The sequence below is a fragment of the Delphinapterus leucas genome, chromosome X, assembly GCF_059928025.1.
Source record: "Delphinapterus leucas isolate spDelLeu-1000000601 "Yukka" chromosome X, BTC_Dleu_Yukka2, whole genome shotgun sequence".
Lineage (NCBI taxonomy): Eukaryota > Metazoa > Chordata > Mammalia > Artiodactyla > Monodontidae > Delphinapterus > Delphinapterus leucas.
The window spans coordinates 49,299,855-49,317,773 of NC_143150.1; the positions used below are offsets into that span (position 1 = coordinate 49,299,855).

Below are 17,919 nucleotides of genomic sequence, written 5' to 3' on the forward strand. Positions count from 1 at the left end.
GTATGTGCTAGGTACTAAAATATATATCACAATCTTTTAATAGTGAAATATAGTTATAAACCTTGCCGTATTTTAATACTTTGTATCATCAATATCTTTAAGAGAGTTGACATTGAGCATAACCTTAAAAGGCTTCCTGGAATAGGTGAAGCACAATATTAGGTTCAAGGTATCTGGGCTCATCCTTTCGCAAACGCAAAAAATACCAATGAATAATGGAAGAACTTGAATCTCAGAAGGGTATTATAGAGCCTTAGGTACCCACTGCCCTCTTCCTTCCTTCTCCTTCGGCTCCTCTCATGTTAATGGACACAAGGAAAGAAACTACCAGGAGTAAGGTTCAAATCATAATACACAGGAGAGGTCTATCCAAAGGTTTCATTAAAACTGGGAGATGGGTAGGAAGTACATTCATTTGCAGGTGAATCTAGCTGCCTTTGGCCATTGGGGCAGCAGACGGAATTCAGCTGGACAGGAAGCAGAGTTTATCATTTCTTATCCCCGTTTAGGAAAATTTTCAATAATATACTACCGAGTCCATATGAGAGAAATAAGCCTATCGTTACAACCACCAATTAGAACAATTATTTCCCTTTAGTTTTGAAAGCAATTAGTTTTCTAGAAACTTTAAGACACTTATGACAGTCTGATAAACACCTTGTCATTTAATATAGTTATAGATGCACAGAGTGTCTGCTCATGTTAGAGCGGTATCACTCACCCGACATATAGGGTCCCAACGATTTATTCCTGAACTGAAGGTTTGTAAATAAGCAGGTGGTTATGGGAGCTTAGCTACCAACATTAGCATGTCTGCGAATTCTTGACATGGAATTAAAACTACCAAGAGAAATTTACTGCTGCATCATAATTGCTTGTCCGAACTTATCCCATATTCCAATATCTAAAGGAAGCCTGTTAAATTCATATTCTCATAAAAATCAACTGAAATTGACCTTATCTCCTACTAGCTTGCGGAGGTCACCAGTGAAGAAATCTGCAGCAGAGCTGATTGTATTGTGTAGGAGAACAGACAAGCAAAGTGATTGAAATTTCTATAGAGAGCATCATCAGTGCTTGCTTAGAACAATTTTGCATATAAATAGGGCATAAATGGTCTGTGTTCAATTTGTTCTCTAGTTGTCAAAGAATAATCAAGGATAGACTACATAGCAATCTTGTTTCTAGCCTCCCTAATGCAAACCTATGTCTTATTAATCAATACATGTATGTGTCTGTCCTGAAAGTAAAATTTAATTTCTGTAAAGAAAAAGAAAAAAACAAAAATTAAGTAACTAATACACGTACACACTTCATCATAAGATTCACATGAAGCGATGAAAAAAAAAGACACTAAATTAAGTGGCCTTAAAAACGAATAGCATTTTAGAACTCAAGGCATCTGCCTCACTCTCACCCCCGTCCAAACACACTCTCCTAAAACTGTTTCTGCTAAGGTCACCAATGAATTCCTAACAGTTAAATCCACTGGATCCTTTCCAATCCTTATTTTATTGGTCCTCCTGGCTACATCTGATGCTATTCAGCACTTACTCTTTGAAAAGCTCTATTCCTTTGGCCTCAGCGATACCACACTAGCTTTTTTCTCCCCACTCCTCCAGAACAAACCCCTTCATGCTATCTTTTATGTGCTTCGGTTTCCGAGCTAGTCCCATAAATTGGTGGTTGTCAACTTTTGTGACACATTAAAATCGCCTGAGTAACTTTTTTTTTAATTGAAGTACAGTTGCTTTACAATGTTGTGTTGGTTTGAGATCGTAAAGCAAAGTGATTCAGTTACACACATATTTCTTCTTTTTCAGATTATTTTCCATTATAGGCTATTATGAGATATTGAATACGGTGCCCTGTGCTATACAGTAGGTGTTTGTTGTTTATCTATTTAATATTTGGTAGTGTATATCTGAATTAATTTTAAAATATGCTATTGCTCAGATTCTGACTCCATAGATTTGGATTTGATTGCTTCAGAGAGGAACTGGACATGGGTATTTTTTAGAAGTACCTCAAAGTGATTCCAGTGTGTAGCCAGGGCTGAGAACCAGTGTCACAAATGTTTGTTTTCTCCAGGGTTTTCCCTTTGCCCGCTGCTCTACTCATTTTCCCCAGATTATTTTACCTGCTCTCGTATTTTTAACTGTCACCTAAATGTTGATCATTTCACCAAGATCCTAGAATTCACCCTCTAGTTATTGCCAAGAGGTAACCGAGCTAAGGCTCCTGAGAACACTGAGTGGCTGGCCTGAGGATTATTTGATCCTTCTGTCTCCTTCCCCACCTCCACCCCCACCAGCTAAACTCTCTGTATGAGCCACAAATGTCCTTCATTTTAACTTATGCAAACAGAACTCTGCATTACTAGATGGCTATGAATCACATACACACAACAGATGAGAAAGTGCTTTGTTAACTGTAAAACGCCAAGCATGCTAAAGTATTTTAAGTACATCACATAGTATATGCTCAATAAATACAGTTGAATTAAGAGGGAAAAGTGTCCTATATTTGGAAGGAAAACCAGGCATAATTTATGATTGGCAATGCCATTCAAGACCCTTGAAAGCATCTAGAGTTTCCTGTCAGAATCTCTAGAAGAGATTCAATTTATCTTTTCATTCTCTAACCCCCTTTCTTTCCTTCAAGCTCCAGCACTTAAGGAACAAAAGATATTCTTTATTCTTTAATCCATTAAATCCTCCCTCTTGGCCCTCACCATTCTACTGAAACTGCTCGGGAAAAGGACAGCTGTTACCTGCTAGCTGACAAACCCACTGGTCTATTTTCAGTCATCATTCTACTTACTTAACTTTCTGCAGGATGTGACCTTGCTGACTTTCTCCATTCTGAAATTCTCTCTAACCTCGGTCTTCCAGGCATCACTTTTTGCTGTTTCTCTTCTTCCCTTTCTGACTGTTCTTTTTTTCTCAGTGCCCTTTGTTGATTCCTCTATTTTCCACCTAAATATTGTAATTCCCAAAGGCACTAGCCTCGGCCTTTACCTCTCATTGGACATACTCTTCCTGGGTGATCCCAAGGTTTCTGTAATCATATACAGGCAGATGTTCCCCAAATTGGTTATCTCCAGTCTCAACCCCGCTTGCTTTCATGTGTGTGTGTGTGTGTGTGTGTGTGTGTGTGTGTGTGTGTGTGTGTGTTGGCTTTTTGTTGCAACAAACTTTTCATCATTACCACTGTTCCCTTCCATGTCTCCATTGCATGTATTTGCCACCATTCCGCCTGTTCTCCAGACAAACTACTATTCATCCTTCAAAACAGTTCAAATGCCACTTTCATCATGAAAACTTTGTTGAATTCTCCAGGCAGTTTATTCCTCTTTTAGCACTTTGTACCTACTTATATCATAGCATTTACATTATGTATAATTCTGTCTTTCCCATGAGCCGCTGAGTTCTTGAGGGCGAGACCCATGCTTCATCCATCTTTGACCTCCAGGGTCCTAGCGCTGTTGCCTGGCCCCTACTATTTGATCAATAAATAGGGGCTTCCCTGGTGGCACAGTGGTTGAGAGTCCGCCTGCCGATGCAGGGGACATGGGTCCGTGCCCCGGTCCGGGAGGATCCCACATGCCGCGGAGTGGCTGGGTCCGTGAGCCATGGCCGCTGAGCCTGCGCATCCGGAGCCTGTGCTCCGCAACGGGAGAGGCCACAGCAGTGAGAGGCCCGTGTACCACAAAAAAATATAATAATAAATAAATAGATAGAGAGCTAGATAAATAGCTGGATGAATGCTGTGTGTTTGTTTGCATAATGTCATTTTTTACTAAATTTGAACTGCACATTCCAATCTAATAACTGTACTATAGACAAAATGGGGTTTAGTTGGCTATTCTAAGATTCTAACACTTAGAAACAGAGACTGAGGAGGCTCAAGTGAAAGAACTCTTCCACAGGGAGAAAGAAGTAAACAGCTTAGAATGAATGACCAGCTTGACCTAGTAAAAATAATAAAAGAAAAACAAACGTAAAACCCCAACAGACCCTGGTCATCAAAATGGGAGGAGGATACTGAGTACTACATGGGCTTGTCTTTGGGCCTTGCTGTATGGGGCCAAATCCTATGGAGATCAAGAGGGCTGTAACTTAAACCTGAAAGCTGTTTTTCTAAAAATGTCTGTAAGACCTTGATGCTTAAGTAGTATATTATCTTGGTACCTTGGTGGAGTGTCACACTGTACATAGGTGGAGTGTCACACTCAAGGAAGAGAGAGGCATTTCTTCCCACTTTGCCACCGACCTCTCACAGCCTCTGGCATCGTGAAGGCAGGAGAGTGTCGGTTGCTATAGCAAACAGCAGGCAGGGAAATGCGTGGTATTATAGGTGAAAGTGAAGGAACAGTGGTTACTGTGAGGTAGAGAGGCCCAAGAAAATGTGGATTTTGTTTTGCTACGAAAATACTTTTCCTAATACTTAGAGTTTGTTTTTTTCCTCTGTTGAATATCATTGCTTCTTGTCTCCTCTCTGTTCTCAAATGGTAAATTATACCTTCTCGTTCAGACTTTTATCTTGCTGATTCATAAAAGTAGGATCGTGTGTCTCCAGAGTTTCTTCTGTTTTTTTCAAATTTAGTTTTCTTGGTTGCCATGAGTGGTTCTAAAACCAAAGTACATTTCTTTTGTTTTCTGCTTTCATTTCTTCATAATGCTTTTCTTGTGTGTGTGTGTGTGTTTTTAATGTCTAGAACTATATATCAAAATCTAGTCAGAGCCAAAATAGCTAAGTTAGATATCTATCTATTGCCGAGAAGCCTGTTTATACTTACAGTGGGCAAAGAAGGAAGAGGTGGAGTTGGTTCAAAGAGAAGAAGCATGTTCTAAGTATCTGTAGCTATTCAGAAAGAAAACAGATGTGGCATTGTGTATTAATATTTTAAGTGTGGTTTTTACTCCTGCAAGGTTTTTCGTCATGTGTTTCTTTTTCCTCCAAAGCTTACCTTTGATCTTATAATGACAAAGTCGGGAATACTGATGGGCAATTCTTTACAAAGTAGATTGTAAACATATGGGACTTACTACCTTAAGTGCTAACACAGGCTGTAACAAAGAGGGTCCAGAAAGACCTGGCCAAATGTATAGATGATAAATCCATCCTAGATAATTAAGGAAAACTGAGATGCTCCTTTCGCAAACCAAACTTCTAGAAAGTGTAGTCCATATTCTAGGGAATATAAAGATGAGAGGGGAGGGGATGCGGGGAGTTACTCTATGCCCTGTGCTGCACAAGCACACGATTCCTACCTCATTATGGCACATATAAGATTGCATTGCATTTTTTAATTAAAAAAATTTTTTTTAATTGAAGTATAGTTGATTTGAAATGTTGTGTTAGTTTCTTGCACTACACTTGTATCACGTGGATTATATTCATGTTTTCCCAAATGGTACGTGAGCACCTTGAGGCAGGAATCCTGTTTGGTGTTGCATCCTCAGTACCCAATCCAGCACGTGATGCCCAGGGGGCATCCAATAGAATTGTTTCATTGTTGAATGAATACTATCTACCCCTCGAGCCTCACCATCTACTCACTGCTGAGTCCCTGCATTCTGGATCCCAATTCCATTCCAATATTGAAAAGGTGCTCTTAAAATGTCACTAGAAAGCTCCCAAATGGCAAATCATTGGTCTTTATCCTTTTTGATTCCACTGTAGCATATGCCATTATTGAAAATGCCCACTTTTCTGCCTTCCTTTGCTTCTAGAATAATAATGTCTTGATTGGCCTCCTACATACCCAACTGCTCCTGGTCTATCTTCTCTGCTAGTTCTACTTTTAGCCCCAAAGGGGAGGCATTTTCAAGGTTCTGGTTTTGGATCTTTTTTCGCTTAATAATCTCTCTTATAATCTCTTCCATTTCCAAAGTATAACCAGAAATCACACAAACTCAACCTCTTGTGATGAAATCTACACTCATATTTCCAAGAAAGTTCTGGACATCTTGACCTCAATGCTCTGCTACCACTTTCAGTTTCACTTGCCCAAAACTGAATTTGTCTTCTATCACTATTCCTTTTTCCTGATCTTAATAGTTTTCTCTCATAACCCAACTGTCCTCCCAGCTAATCAAAGTCAAAACCCTAGGATTATCCTTGACTCCTGGCTACTCCCCTTCCCCGAAATTATCTCCTTTTGACTAAGAATTAGTCATATGACTAAGAATATGACTAATTCATCACCTACATTCCTATAGATTAAATGTCCTAATATAGAGCTTTGATCATATTCTTCCACTGCTAAAAACAATATACTCCCATTGCCTAAAGAATGATATGCGAACACCTTAGTCTCTTATTCAAGCACCGTATGATAGGGTAACAACCCACTTTTCCAGAATTATCTCCATACTTTTACACTTTATATAACCTATTTTCTTACTAGCTGTACCATTTGCCATTCTCCCAAAATGCTTTGCACTTTCTAAAGTCTTAATGATGTTTCATTTGACTCAAATGCCCACTATCCCCACCTCCAACTCCTACTGCTGAAATCCATACTCATCCTTCAAAGCCTTTTTCTCCACGATTTTTTTTTCTGATATATCAATATGGTACAGTATTTCCTCCTCAGAACTCACACAGTATGTTATTAACACCTGGTGTATAATGCCCCTTATCATCTGCCTTATCCTGTAGTCTTTCTGTCTTTTTTATCTTTCCTATAAGACACAAGGGTCTTATAATGAAGGAAAACTTAATTATTTCTGCATCTGCCATCATGTCCAGCATAGTACCTTTCACAGAACAGAGGTCCAATGCATGAATAAATGTTTAGGGGCTCATTTCCTAAGCTTCAAGTTTGACACTAGCACAGCCATAATCTGGGTAATACAGCCAGTAGCAGCCATAGTGGCTACTTATTGCCTGTGCACGTTCTGATTGGCTGGGGCCCATGCTATACCAGTTATTTGTATTTTCAATATCACTGCTGATATGATCGTCTCCCTTAAAATGGTTTTGGTGCCCTTAACTGAAACAGCACACTCAGCTGAATGGGCTGGAGGCAATATTTGGGAGCTCCTTCTGAGTTAACTAATATGAGTTCTTCTTGGGGAGGGGAACATCGGCTCACTGTGGAAGATTTGCAATGTCGGTAACTAATCATACCATTTATTAACATTCTGATTTTCTAATGAAGAATACAGACCCACCTGATTTTGTCTAAATATGCAATTGAGAACACTGCAATTAGAAGCACAATTGTAGGGCTCTGTATTTTACATGCCGGGGTGTCCATCTGTAAGCAATGATAATGGGGTTGGCAAGCAGAGCAGTACCTCTTTGTTGTCTGCGGTTCACTCTGATTTCAGATATTTTGGCTATTTCCTCTGATACGACTTTACTTGGAGAAAACAGCCTTCTTTATAATTTGATTTTTCTGCTTTTATCTCATCATGGTGAAGTAGAGGTTTCTGGACAGGAGCAAGGATGCTGGGGGTTAAACAGGGAAAGTGTAGCAATAGAAAGTCAATGGGATCTTGGAAAGGAACCAAATAAGGTGCCTAGGAAAGTGAAAACAAAAGGAGGCCAGCAGGAAAGGATGATCTTAGCTAAGAGAGGCAGAAACAGCGAGGAAATCTGGAAAAGCCCCCCAGTTCTGTCGTTTTTAGAAAGAGGGAAGCAGACAGGAGAGTTTTTGGCAGACTTGCTAACTCTGTGCCTGCCTTCCCCTCCCCTTCCCTTCAAGTACTTCTACTGATGTCCAAGATGCTTTACCAATCACTGCCACTGTCTGCCTTCTAGTTTCTTCTTACCGCTAGACATTTGCATTGGCTGCTGCCACTTGGAATGACTGCCAGGGATAAGTGCGCGGATATTTCTGACCCTACGTGTTCATGGAGGCCCTCCAACTACAAAGCAAAAGAGGTCCCAATTTAGATTACTTGGAATCAGTACTAAAAAATTATGCAGTTTGTGAATATATTCTTGGTGTTTCACAGTTGACAACACTATATTCCCTTGAGTACCAAACTCACAGAAACCCCATGGAATGATCTCTTTCTCTCAGTACAGTCGTTCTAGAGTCAGTACGAGGTGTGAGACTAGTCAGACAGGGGCCTTAGCAAATGTATTTTAAAAATAAACAGCCTAGAAAGATGATGGCAGTTCTTTTATGGCACAGAATAACATGCTTTTACTTGCCAGCTGCTTAACAGAGAACAGAATTGATAGAAAAATTATTTCAGTTTGCTTCCACTGCCTATTAATGCTCTGATTGTTCAAGAAAGAGCAGGGAAGGTTTCTATTTTCCTTAAAAGGTGGCAGGGGCCTCTGGTAGCATGATAGAATGCTCCCATTTTACAGGTAAAGATTGAGGACAGATTAGTAGTGCTCCTAACATTCTGCCATGCAGCATTACTGTAAAAAATATGGACATATAAATAGAGATGTCAAGTTTCTTTCCTGCAGTCTTCCACTCTTTCTGTAGGCCATCTGCAATGTCTTCATCCACATAAAGCGGTCTTACACTCCAACCAAAACACTCTTGTCCTCTCAACCAAATCTAACCTTCAGGCTAATGTACCCATCGGGATTCACTCAAATGTGAAAAAGATGAAATATAACTTATATTGTCTTCCACCATGAATTTCACCATTGCCAAAAGCTTTTCTGGACCATTCTGCTCTGGGCTCCATTTCTTTCACTGGTTTGTTGGAGTACAATGGTTTTGAGAGGTACCAATTTCCATTTTAATAAAATGTGATCGTTTCTGTTCTAAACACAGGATAGTTTTGAATTGTAGGCTATTCATGGCAAATCTTACTAATCTAAATTAAGTAGAGTTTCCATGTTTACTATTAATTTTCCTTTTTTCATTTATGTCTCCGTATAGCTCTACAGCCCATGAAGAGAGCTTTTACAGTCAGCACACCTAGTTTCTCCCTCTACTTCAAGAAAGATAGGAACTAAAAATATAAAAATTTCCTTAGAGGAGATGGATAGCTCAGCCTACTTGGATTATTCTGAGAGGAGCTATTATTTACTTCAGTCATAGGGTATGAAGAGAAAAGGCAGACAACTTTCTGGGTCCACTTGAGTGAGGGAGGTTGTGCTGCTTCTTTTATGTTTTTTCTTCCTCCGAGATCAATTTTCATAGTGTGGCTTTGTTACTAATCAAACAAACACAAAAAGGGGGTTCCAACATTTCGGGACTTTTGGGGATCTTGGGTCATCTGTGCCTGTCCTCTCTTTAGTAACATGGAGAATGGACAATGGACTGCAAAGCCAAAATGGCCTCCGGAAAGGAGCATTATCTCAGCTTCCTTACCTGTAAATAGCTAACGTGACATCATTAGGGCTAATTACTTGGAATGATTTAATTACATTTATGGTTTTAAACCATCTTCTACTCAAACCACATGTTCATAAAATCACAATTAAAAATATTTAATATGAAACACAGCAGGAATCCTTGCTTCTGAATTTTTTTTGCAAAGCCTACAGTTACTTGAAGATGCTTTCACCAAGTTGAAACTTGTGATCACGTAGATATAGAAAGCCTGCTGAGATTTCACACATGAACTGAGATCAACTGTTTAAAAACATTTTTTTCATGAGAAAGGTTGTTTTTGTCTTTTGGGTTATTTTTGGTACTTGGCTCTGAGCACTTACATTCTATAATACCATGTGAGCTGGAATGGCTCTTACCTGGATTCCTTGGAATCCGCTTTCTGCGGTCTCGGAATGCTGCACCTGATTGCAGGGCTTCGAGAAGATTATCCATCACGCCCGTCTCATCACCCTCTGGAGGAAGGGAGAAATTGGAATTAATCGTGGAGCAATTAAAGTTAAACTACAGGAAAATAAAGGGAAAAACTCCTGCCAGATTTACATAATACCCCTAAATTAAAGACATATATCTGTTTTAACATAATGGATCCTGTCAGTTTCTGGCACCACAGACTACTTTGCTTATTACGCACCATTAAGCAAAATTCATGCCAATCTCACTGTTCTTTCAACTTAAAGACCTCGTCTTTTGTATTATTGATGACATGCTCAGTATGCAAATAAACAGTAGCTGATCAGCTACTGCTGCCTTCCTGTTCAGATTCTTATAAGATATTCCTAAGCAAGAAACCACTGACCCGGCTTAATGCAATCAACGTGCAGGGCGTGATTTGATGAAGCGGAGTTACACAAGGTTAAATACTGATTGTATTAATACCTTAAGCATTCAACCATCATCTGCGGTTATCTTAAAAGACACTATTTGCAAAACACACTTGCATTCAGTTCCTATCTAATCCATATCCTTTACCCATTTTGAAACGCTGACATTGCAGAAGGCAAAGGTGACCACATCATCTGAAAGTCCACATTTTACATTTGAGAGACATTAGCCAGAGTCTCATCACCCCTTTTAGAATGCTGCTGTGTTTCTAAACTTTTCCTGTGAGTGGAGTACTCAGAGATGTTCATGGAAATTCCTAACGGAAACGTATATAAAACATGTCACCCTACTCTTATCTTTGACAATTCTGGCTGTTAAAAATACTTTTAAGATTTGCTAGGACAAGGTGTCCATTGCCAGAAACTCTCTGCGAAGCTGTGGGTGATTCACAGTGAGCCGAGGACCCTCTTCTCAACAGGCCTCACTGATGAAAAGGACCCTCGCCAGGTGGTTAATTTGAGTGGTAGCTAAGTGTGTGGGTCTGGGGTAGAGGACACTTGTAGGCAGGAGGGTTAAGAAAAGAAAAGGGGGGCAGTGAGGGAGAAGAAATTACTTCTGATGTTACTCCAAAGTGAAACTTAAATCCTACTCTGTTTAAAGAATCGACTGGGGGGTGTCAGATCACAGGAAAAAAATATTTTCTTATGGGGCAAGAATAAGCTAAAATCTCTTTTGATTATGCTCTTCATTTGACTTGAGATTTCCTCAATGTTACAATCATTTATTCTTTTTTAAAATGAATTCTTTAGGACAGGATATTGAGTGAAAAAATAAAAGGAAACACAGAGGTTCTCAGGTATAATATTTGGTGAAAACGGGAAAAATAAAGGGAAAGTAGAACCTCAGTGACTAAACAGGGAAAGAGGATTGTGCACTTTTAGGAATATTAAGGCTGCAGACACATCTGAACCATGACCTGCTCTTTACAACGGGAAGAAATGAAGGAAGTCTGGCGTGGCTGGAATGTATCTGGGAGAATTAAATTTTATGCAGTATGCACTTCACACTGGTTATATCTTTTTTTTTTTTTTTTTTTTTGGCCGCACCACGTGGCTTGTGGGACCTTAGTTCCTCGACCAGGGATCGTACCCGGGCCTACAGCAGTGAAAGCGCTGAGTCTAAACCACTGGACCACCAGGGAATTCCCATATTGGTTATATCTTATAATCCTCCCAACAACATATTGAAGCAGGAAATATCTCTGTTTTTCAGCTGGGTATACTGAAACTTAGAGAGTTTAAGCATCTTGTTCCAGATTGCACAGCTGGCGTGTGGAGGAGCCCAGGTATGAACCCAGATCAATCTTTGCATGGCAGCTAGAAGAAGATGAAATGAACTAGGCAAGTGATGGCCAGATGATGAAACATCATAATTCTGTTGTTAAAAAAGAGACAACAGGCCCAAAATGGAGTCACTTGTGCTAAGACTCACATCACCAACCAGAGACTTGATACTTAACCTAACTGCAGTTTCAGTCTTTCCCAGGAATGTAATCTTAACCACTCAATCTGGAATTTCCTGGTCAACACTAGTAAGGAAATCTACCTGATAGACCCCCCACTGTCCCACAAAGGAAGGTAACCTTGTCTGAACAATCCACTCTTTGCTAGAAGAACTTCCTTGTCTTGCTTCCTTCTGCCTATAAAAGTCTTCAATTTTGTACAGCTCTTTGGAGCTCCTTTCTATTTACTAGATGAGATGCTGCACAATTTGTGATTCATTGAATAAATCCAATTAGCTCTTTAAAATTTACTCAGTTGAATTTGATTTTTTAACATGATGATATGGGTTTGAGCACTATCTTATAAGCCAGCACTATCCAACAGATATATAATGCAGGTCACAAATGTGAGGCACCTAAATAATTTTAAGTTTTCTAGTAGCCATATTTAAAAAATAAAAAAGAAAGAGGTGAAATGCATTTTAATATATTAATATTTAACTCAATATATACAAAAATTATATATTTTACATTCCTTTTATTAGAGCAAGTTTCAGAAACCTAACATGTTTTTATTTCATCCTTCACTTCAGATTAGCTACATTTCACGCGCTCAACAGCTATATGTGGCTCGTGGCTGCTGTATCGGGCAGTGCAGCCATAAGCAATATAGGAAGTGACTTGATCAGATTTACACTTTAGAAAGACTTGTCAGACAGCACTATGGAGGATGACTCTGGGGATTGCATGACAGAAGGCAGGGAGATGTTTAGGAGTATAGTGTAATTGTCTAAGTAAGAGATAAAGAACTGAACTAAAGGGCTAGCAGAGTGAATAGAGGAGGAATATTTTAAAGGTATTAGTACATTCATTAGGACCTGGCTGGAAGGGTGAGATCAACGGGGAGAAAAAGCATCTAGAGGACAAGGGATAAGCAGGTTTGAAAAAAAAAATTTTTTTTGAGGAATATCTAAGTAGAGAAATCCAGTAAGAAGTTGGAAATATGGGGAATTCCCTGGCGGTCCTGTGGTTAGGACTCTGTGCTTCCACTGCCAGGGGCATGGTTTTGATCCCTGGTCCGGGAACTAAGATGGAAATATGAATCTGGAACCCAGGAGTGAAGTCTGGGCTGGAGCTAAAGATGAGAGTGCTGTCGGAAGATGGGTGAGATGACCCTGAGATGTATGAGAAGGAGGGGCATAGGATGCAATTCCTGAGGATCTCAGTTTTTAACAGGCAGTCAGGAGAAGCAGAACTGCAAAGAAGACACGGAAGGAATTTTTAGACACAGAAGTACAACTGGAAGAGAACTGCGGTACAACTGAATCTCAGGTATCCTCATAAAAACAGTCATTATGAAGACTATGTAGAAAGATGAATATCTATATACGAGTGACAAGAACAGAATACCAAAGAGGAATTATGATTTTACATAAATAATATACAAACATGAAAAGAATCTACAGCAACATTATGGATGCCATTTCATTAAAATTCTTTAAAGCTATTATATTGTTTATGGACTAAAGAGGTGAAAAGAACAAATATGACATAAAGTAGAGAGGAATTACAAATAAATCCCTTTGCTTAATTTAGTGGTTGCCATCTGAAAACACTTAAAAAAATGTTATGCCAGATCAGTTTCTCAACTTTTTTCTTCCATTATCGTTCCCTCCTCCCTTAACAGAGCCTTGTTAGATATCTTTTTCCTAATCCCCTCCACATTAATATTTACAGATAAAACTATATATCTGCTTATGTATTGTGGTCCTTTGGAAGGTCACAAACCATTGTAATATCTAAGATTTTTCTCCTCCCACCTCTCCAAGAACCAATATTGATTCCCTTGGGGGTGATATTGCTCCTGCTGAGAAGGCATATGCTAGATGGTTCTGTTAAAAAAAAAAATAAAAAATCCAGGTCTTTGTAAACATCAGTAACGCCTTTAAGGAAAGAAATATAAGTTTTAGTCCACCAGTTCACCATTACTTTTTCATTTGCTTCATGATAACTTTCAAAGGGACAGAGAAATTTTCATGAAATGTTTAACCTTAAGGAATAAAGCTTTTATGAATATATTATAGATTTATATTTCAGTTAGTCTTCCTAAAACAAAATGAAAGCAAACATGATCATTTGAAAGTTATCCTTCATTTCAAATAAGTTTCATTGCAATTTGGTCAGTGATTGAATTGTGTGAGGTTGACAGTTCACTTAGAATTTCCAAGTTCACAGAACCATTAATTCTTACTTAGATGTGATTAGTAGTGAGTAGCTGTTTGGATTTTTTTTTTTTTTTTTCCCTTTGGTCTATGAGATCAAACTCAGGAAAAAAAAATCTTTTAAGTGCTTTATTTTTCATTGAAAAAGAGAATAACCTTATTGAATTACATAGAAAAATGCGTTTTCTTAAAACTTACAATACCTATTTTACTGAGTGAAAGAATATCAAGGAGAAATCGGTAATGCTTTTTAGCCACTAAAACAGTAACATATGGGCATGTCTGAGAAGTAACAATTCAGAGGCAACTTTCTAATCTTTCATCCTGAAACTAGATCACAGACAGTATTAAGGAGCTAGAAGGGCTGCATGCAGTCCAGTGGGCTCTGTGTGAGCTACTTATCTTTGGATAAAATGAAAGGCATGGCTTGTATCTTCTATTTCATATTTCCAACAGTGTTGGTCATTCAGTGGATCCTGAATGCCCACTGATTTCACCTTTCAGCATCAACGCATACCTGGGTTGTGTCGACTTAATTTCTCCAGAAGAGTTTGGAGATGCCACAGATTAAAATTAGCACTAGGTAAATTAATGATCTCTATGACACTTTTATGCAAGACTATTCCCCGATGGCTAGCACAAACTTATATAGAGGGAATTCCCTATGGGTTTCTCACATTTCTGCATATTTTGTGGGCACAGGCATTGATGACCTTTGCTCTGGACTATCTTTTCAAGAATTTTTTATAGTCAACGGCCTTGAAGGCACAGTGTCTCCCTCCAGAACAGAGGGTAGGTTTACTTTGAAGACGGATTATATCTCCCTCTAGGGCAGATGTCAGACAGGTTTGCTTTCAGTCCATTATAAAAGATTTGGGTTCCTTAAGCGTGGGTTCCTCAGACATAACACAAATCCACTGTGTGCCTAGCATCCACCTGGGCCCACCTTGGTATCACCCTGTGGGAGTTGGAGGGCAAGGGAAAGCAATTTGAACATGAAGCTCACACTGCTTGCTGTGCTGTGGATAACAGTTCTTTGTCTCTGAACCAGGAATCTTGTGTCTTCTGCCGGCATCCCTGAAACTGTGGCAGCTGACTTGCTGGCGTGCAAGAAGAGTAAAATCTCTGACCCTTTACAATTTTGAAAATACTCTGAGCTCTTCTTCCTTTTTAATCAAACATTATTAATTAAATGTCTCTTATTCCTCTAGGAACCTAAACATCTAGTGCCTTGGACTTTTCCATTAACTAACACCCAACTCTAGCTCATTAGTCCTCAAAAATGACTAAAGTAAAACCAATACCATAAAAATCATTCCCTAAGATCCTTACAACCTGGTCATAATGGCTTCATTATTCACTACAATTGCCTCCTTGAATTCTCAATTATATAATTAAGGCTTTCTGGAAAAGCTGAGCCACTCAAAATTGAAGAAGTTGCCGTGAACCAATAAAAATGGCCCAAAAGTAAATAAAGGGAACCAAAAGAAGCAAAAGGCTTCTTAATGAGGGCAGGACCCTACCACACAAAATAATACTTAGGTAGATTAAATAATTTAAAAAATAAAACTATGTTCTCCATGGGTTCAAACAGTAGGGGAGGGACTTCCCTGGTGGTTCAGTGGTTAAGAATCCACCTGCCAATGCAGAGGACATGGGTTCGATCCCCAGTCGGGGAAGATCCCACATGCTGCGGAGCAACTAAGCCCGGGCATCACAACTACTGAGCCTGTGCTCTAGAGCCCGTGAGCCACAACTACTGAGCCTGTGCATCATAACTACTGAAGCCTGCATGCCCTAGAGCCTGTGCGCCTCAACTACTGAAGCCTGCGCACTCTAGGGCCCGCATGCCGCAACTACTGAGCCCGCGTTCTGCAACTACTGAAGCCTGTGCACCTACAGCCCGTGCTCCACAACAAGAGAAGCCACCTCAATGAGAAGCCCATGGACCACAACAAAGACCCAACGCAGCCAAAAAAATAAATAAATAAAAATAAATTTAAAAAAGCATAGCCAAAAAAAAAAGAGTAGGGAAGGCTCATGGAAGAATTAGGGCTTAAGTTAAGCCCCTGAAAAAAAATTAATATTTAAAACGTTGAATAGTGACCAGTTTAAAGAGAGTAAAATCTAGATTTTTTTAAAAAATTAAAAAACAATTTAATTTATTCAACCATAAGTTTGTTTTCTATGCCTGTGAGTCTACTCCTGTTTTGTAAATAAGTTCATTTGTATCTTTTTTTTTTTTTTTTTTTAGGTTCTACATATAAATATCATATGATATTTGTCTTTCTCTGTCTGGCTTACTTCACTTAGTATGATAATCGCTAGGTCCATCCATGTTGTTGCAAATGGCATTATTTCATTCTTTTTTATGGCTGACTCTTGGCTATTGTAAATAGTGCTGCAACGAACACTGGGGTGCATGTATCTTTTAGAGTCTTCTCCAGATATATGCCCAGTAGTGGGATTGCCGGGTCATATAGTAATTCTATTTTTAGTTTTTTAAGGAACCTCCATACTGTTCTCTATAATGGCTGCACCGATTTACATTCCCACCAACAGTGCAGGAGGGTTCCCTTTTCTCCACACCCTCTCCAGCATTTATTATCTGTAGACTTTTTGATGATGGCCATTCTGACTGGTGTGAGGTGGTACCTCATTGCAGTTTCGTAAAGTCTAGATTTATTAACTCCTCGTGTACATGCATATGCTTACTTGCTCACTTCCTCTGTGTGTGTGCATGTGTCTGCGTACAAATTTACAAATATTGTAATGCACAGATCTTGCGTACAGCTTAATGAATTCTGACAAGTACCTAAACCCATGTAACCACCACCACAATGAAGATACTGAATGTTTCCATCATCCCCAGAAAGTTCCCTCTTGCCTCCACCACTCAAAGCCAACCTCTGCTCTGATTTCTATCACCGTATATTAGTTTCGCCTGTTCATATCATGTAATGTTTAAGAGGGTGAAATGTGCTGAGGTGGTTTTGAATCAGCGTGGCCACCTGAAATCAAATATGCATGGAGTACATGATAAACCAAGAGGAGAGCATCAGGGCAAAGTCCTAAAGGGCCTCGGGTATCAAAGTAAGAAGTTTGAATGTGATGAAAGGGCCTCTAAAGGGCCATCGGTAGATCTTCAGCAAGGTAATGACATGATAAAGGTGCCATGTAATATCAGCCTCACAGTATTATGCAAAATAGACCAGAGTGGGTGAGAAATTCTGCAAAGAATACAATTGAATTTGCAGTGACAAATATTTTTCTGTATGTGACCCTGGGCAAAGTACAATAGTCAATTTTGGCATTATTGGTAAAAGACTGGATAGAACAGTAAAACTGGTTTTGTAAGCAAGGTCATAAGCAGTGGCAAATGGAAGCTGACAGAATAAGAGGGCAGTGACAAGTGGAGGGCAAGAAAAATCAGTGTCAGATTCAATCTCTTTCACGCTACCTATTACGGGCCAGATTAAGACCCTGCTGCAAGATGTATGGATTTGTAGATGACACAAAATTAGAAGACTGCTCACTTATCAAAAAAGAGGGAAACAAAATTCCTTCTCTGGGGTCTGAAAAAAATGAAGGCCTGGGGCTGACAAATAGCTCTTATAATTCAACACAATAAGAGGTAAGACATGACAAAAACCTGAACAACTTCTACTGCAGTCCACAAACATCTAGAAAGCCTCTACCTGATGGGAGGTTTTTGTTAGTTTGCAGTCTAATTGGAAGTGAGTGAAGAATGGAGATAATGGTGACTTGACAAACCAACAGACGGTAACTAAGATAATAGTCTATGAAGTAATTTAGGGCCACGAAAAGTGTTTAAGAAAATCAAGATATTATTCCATAGAGATTAAAAGAGGGCATAAATAGAATGTATAAAGTTCTAAGGGAAATAATGAAGGCAGATGCTCCTGTTCAAAAGAAGAAAACTTTCAAGAGGGAAAAGAGGACAGAGGAGCTTAGAAGAAATTACCAGAAACCACAGGATGAGCTAGGGGCAGACTAGTAATAACATTATGCAGCAGTTGAAGATTTGC

The 17,919-nt window shown here is 39.2% G+C and overlaps 1 protein-coding gene across 1 annotated transcript in view; it reads right to left on the minus strand.

The window, feature by feature from the left end:
* The window catches only part of DIAPH2 (diaphanous related formin 2), an 887,827-nt gene that overhangs the window by 154,767 nt on the left and 715,141 nt on the right, over positions 1-17,919 (minus strand). The window contains exon 27 of the mRNA XM_022580795.3: positions 9,682-9,777. Coding sequence (XP_022436503.1) covers positions 9,682-9,777 — 96 coding nt within the window. The remainder of the gene's footprint in view (positions 1-9,681; positions 9,778-17,919) is intronic.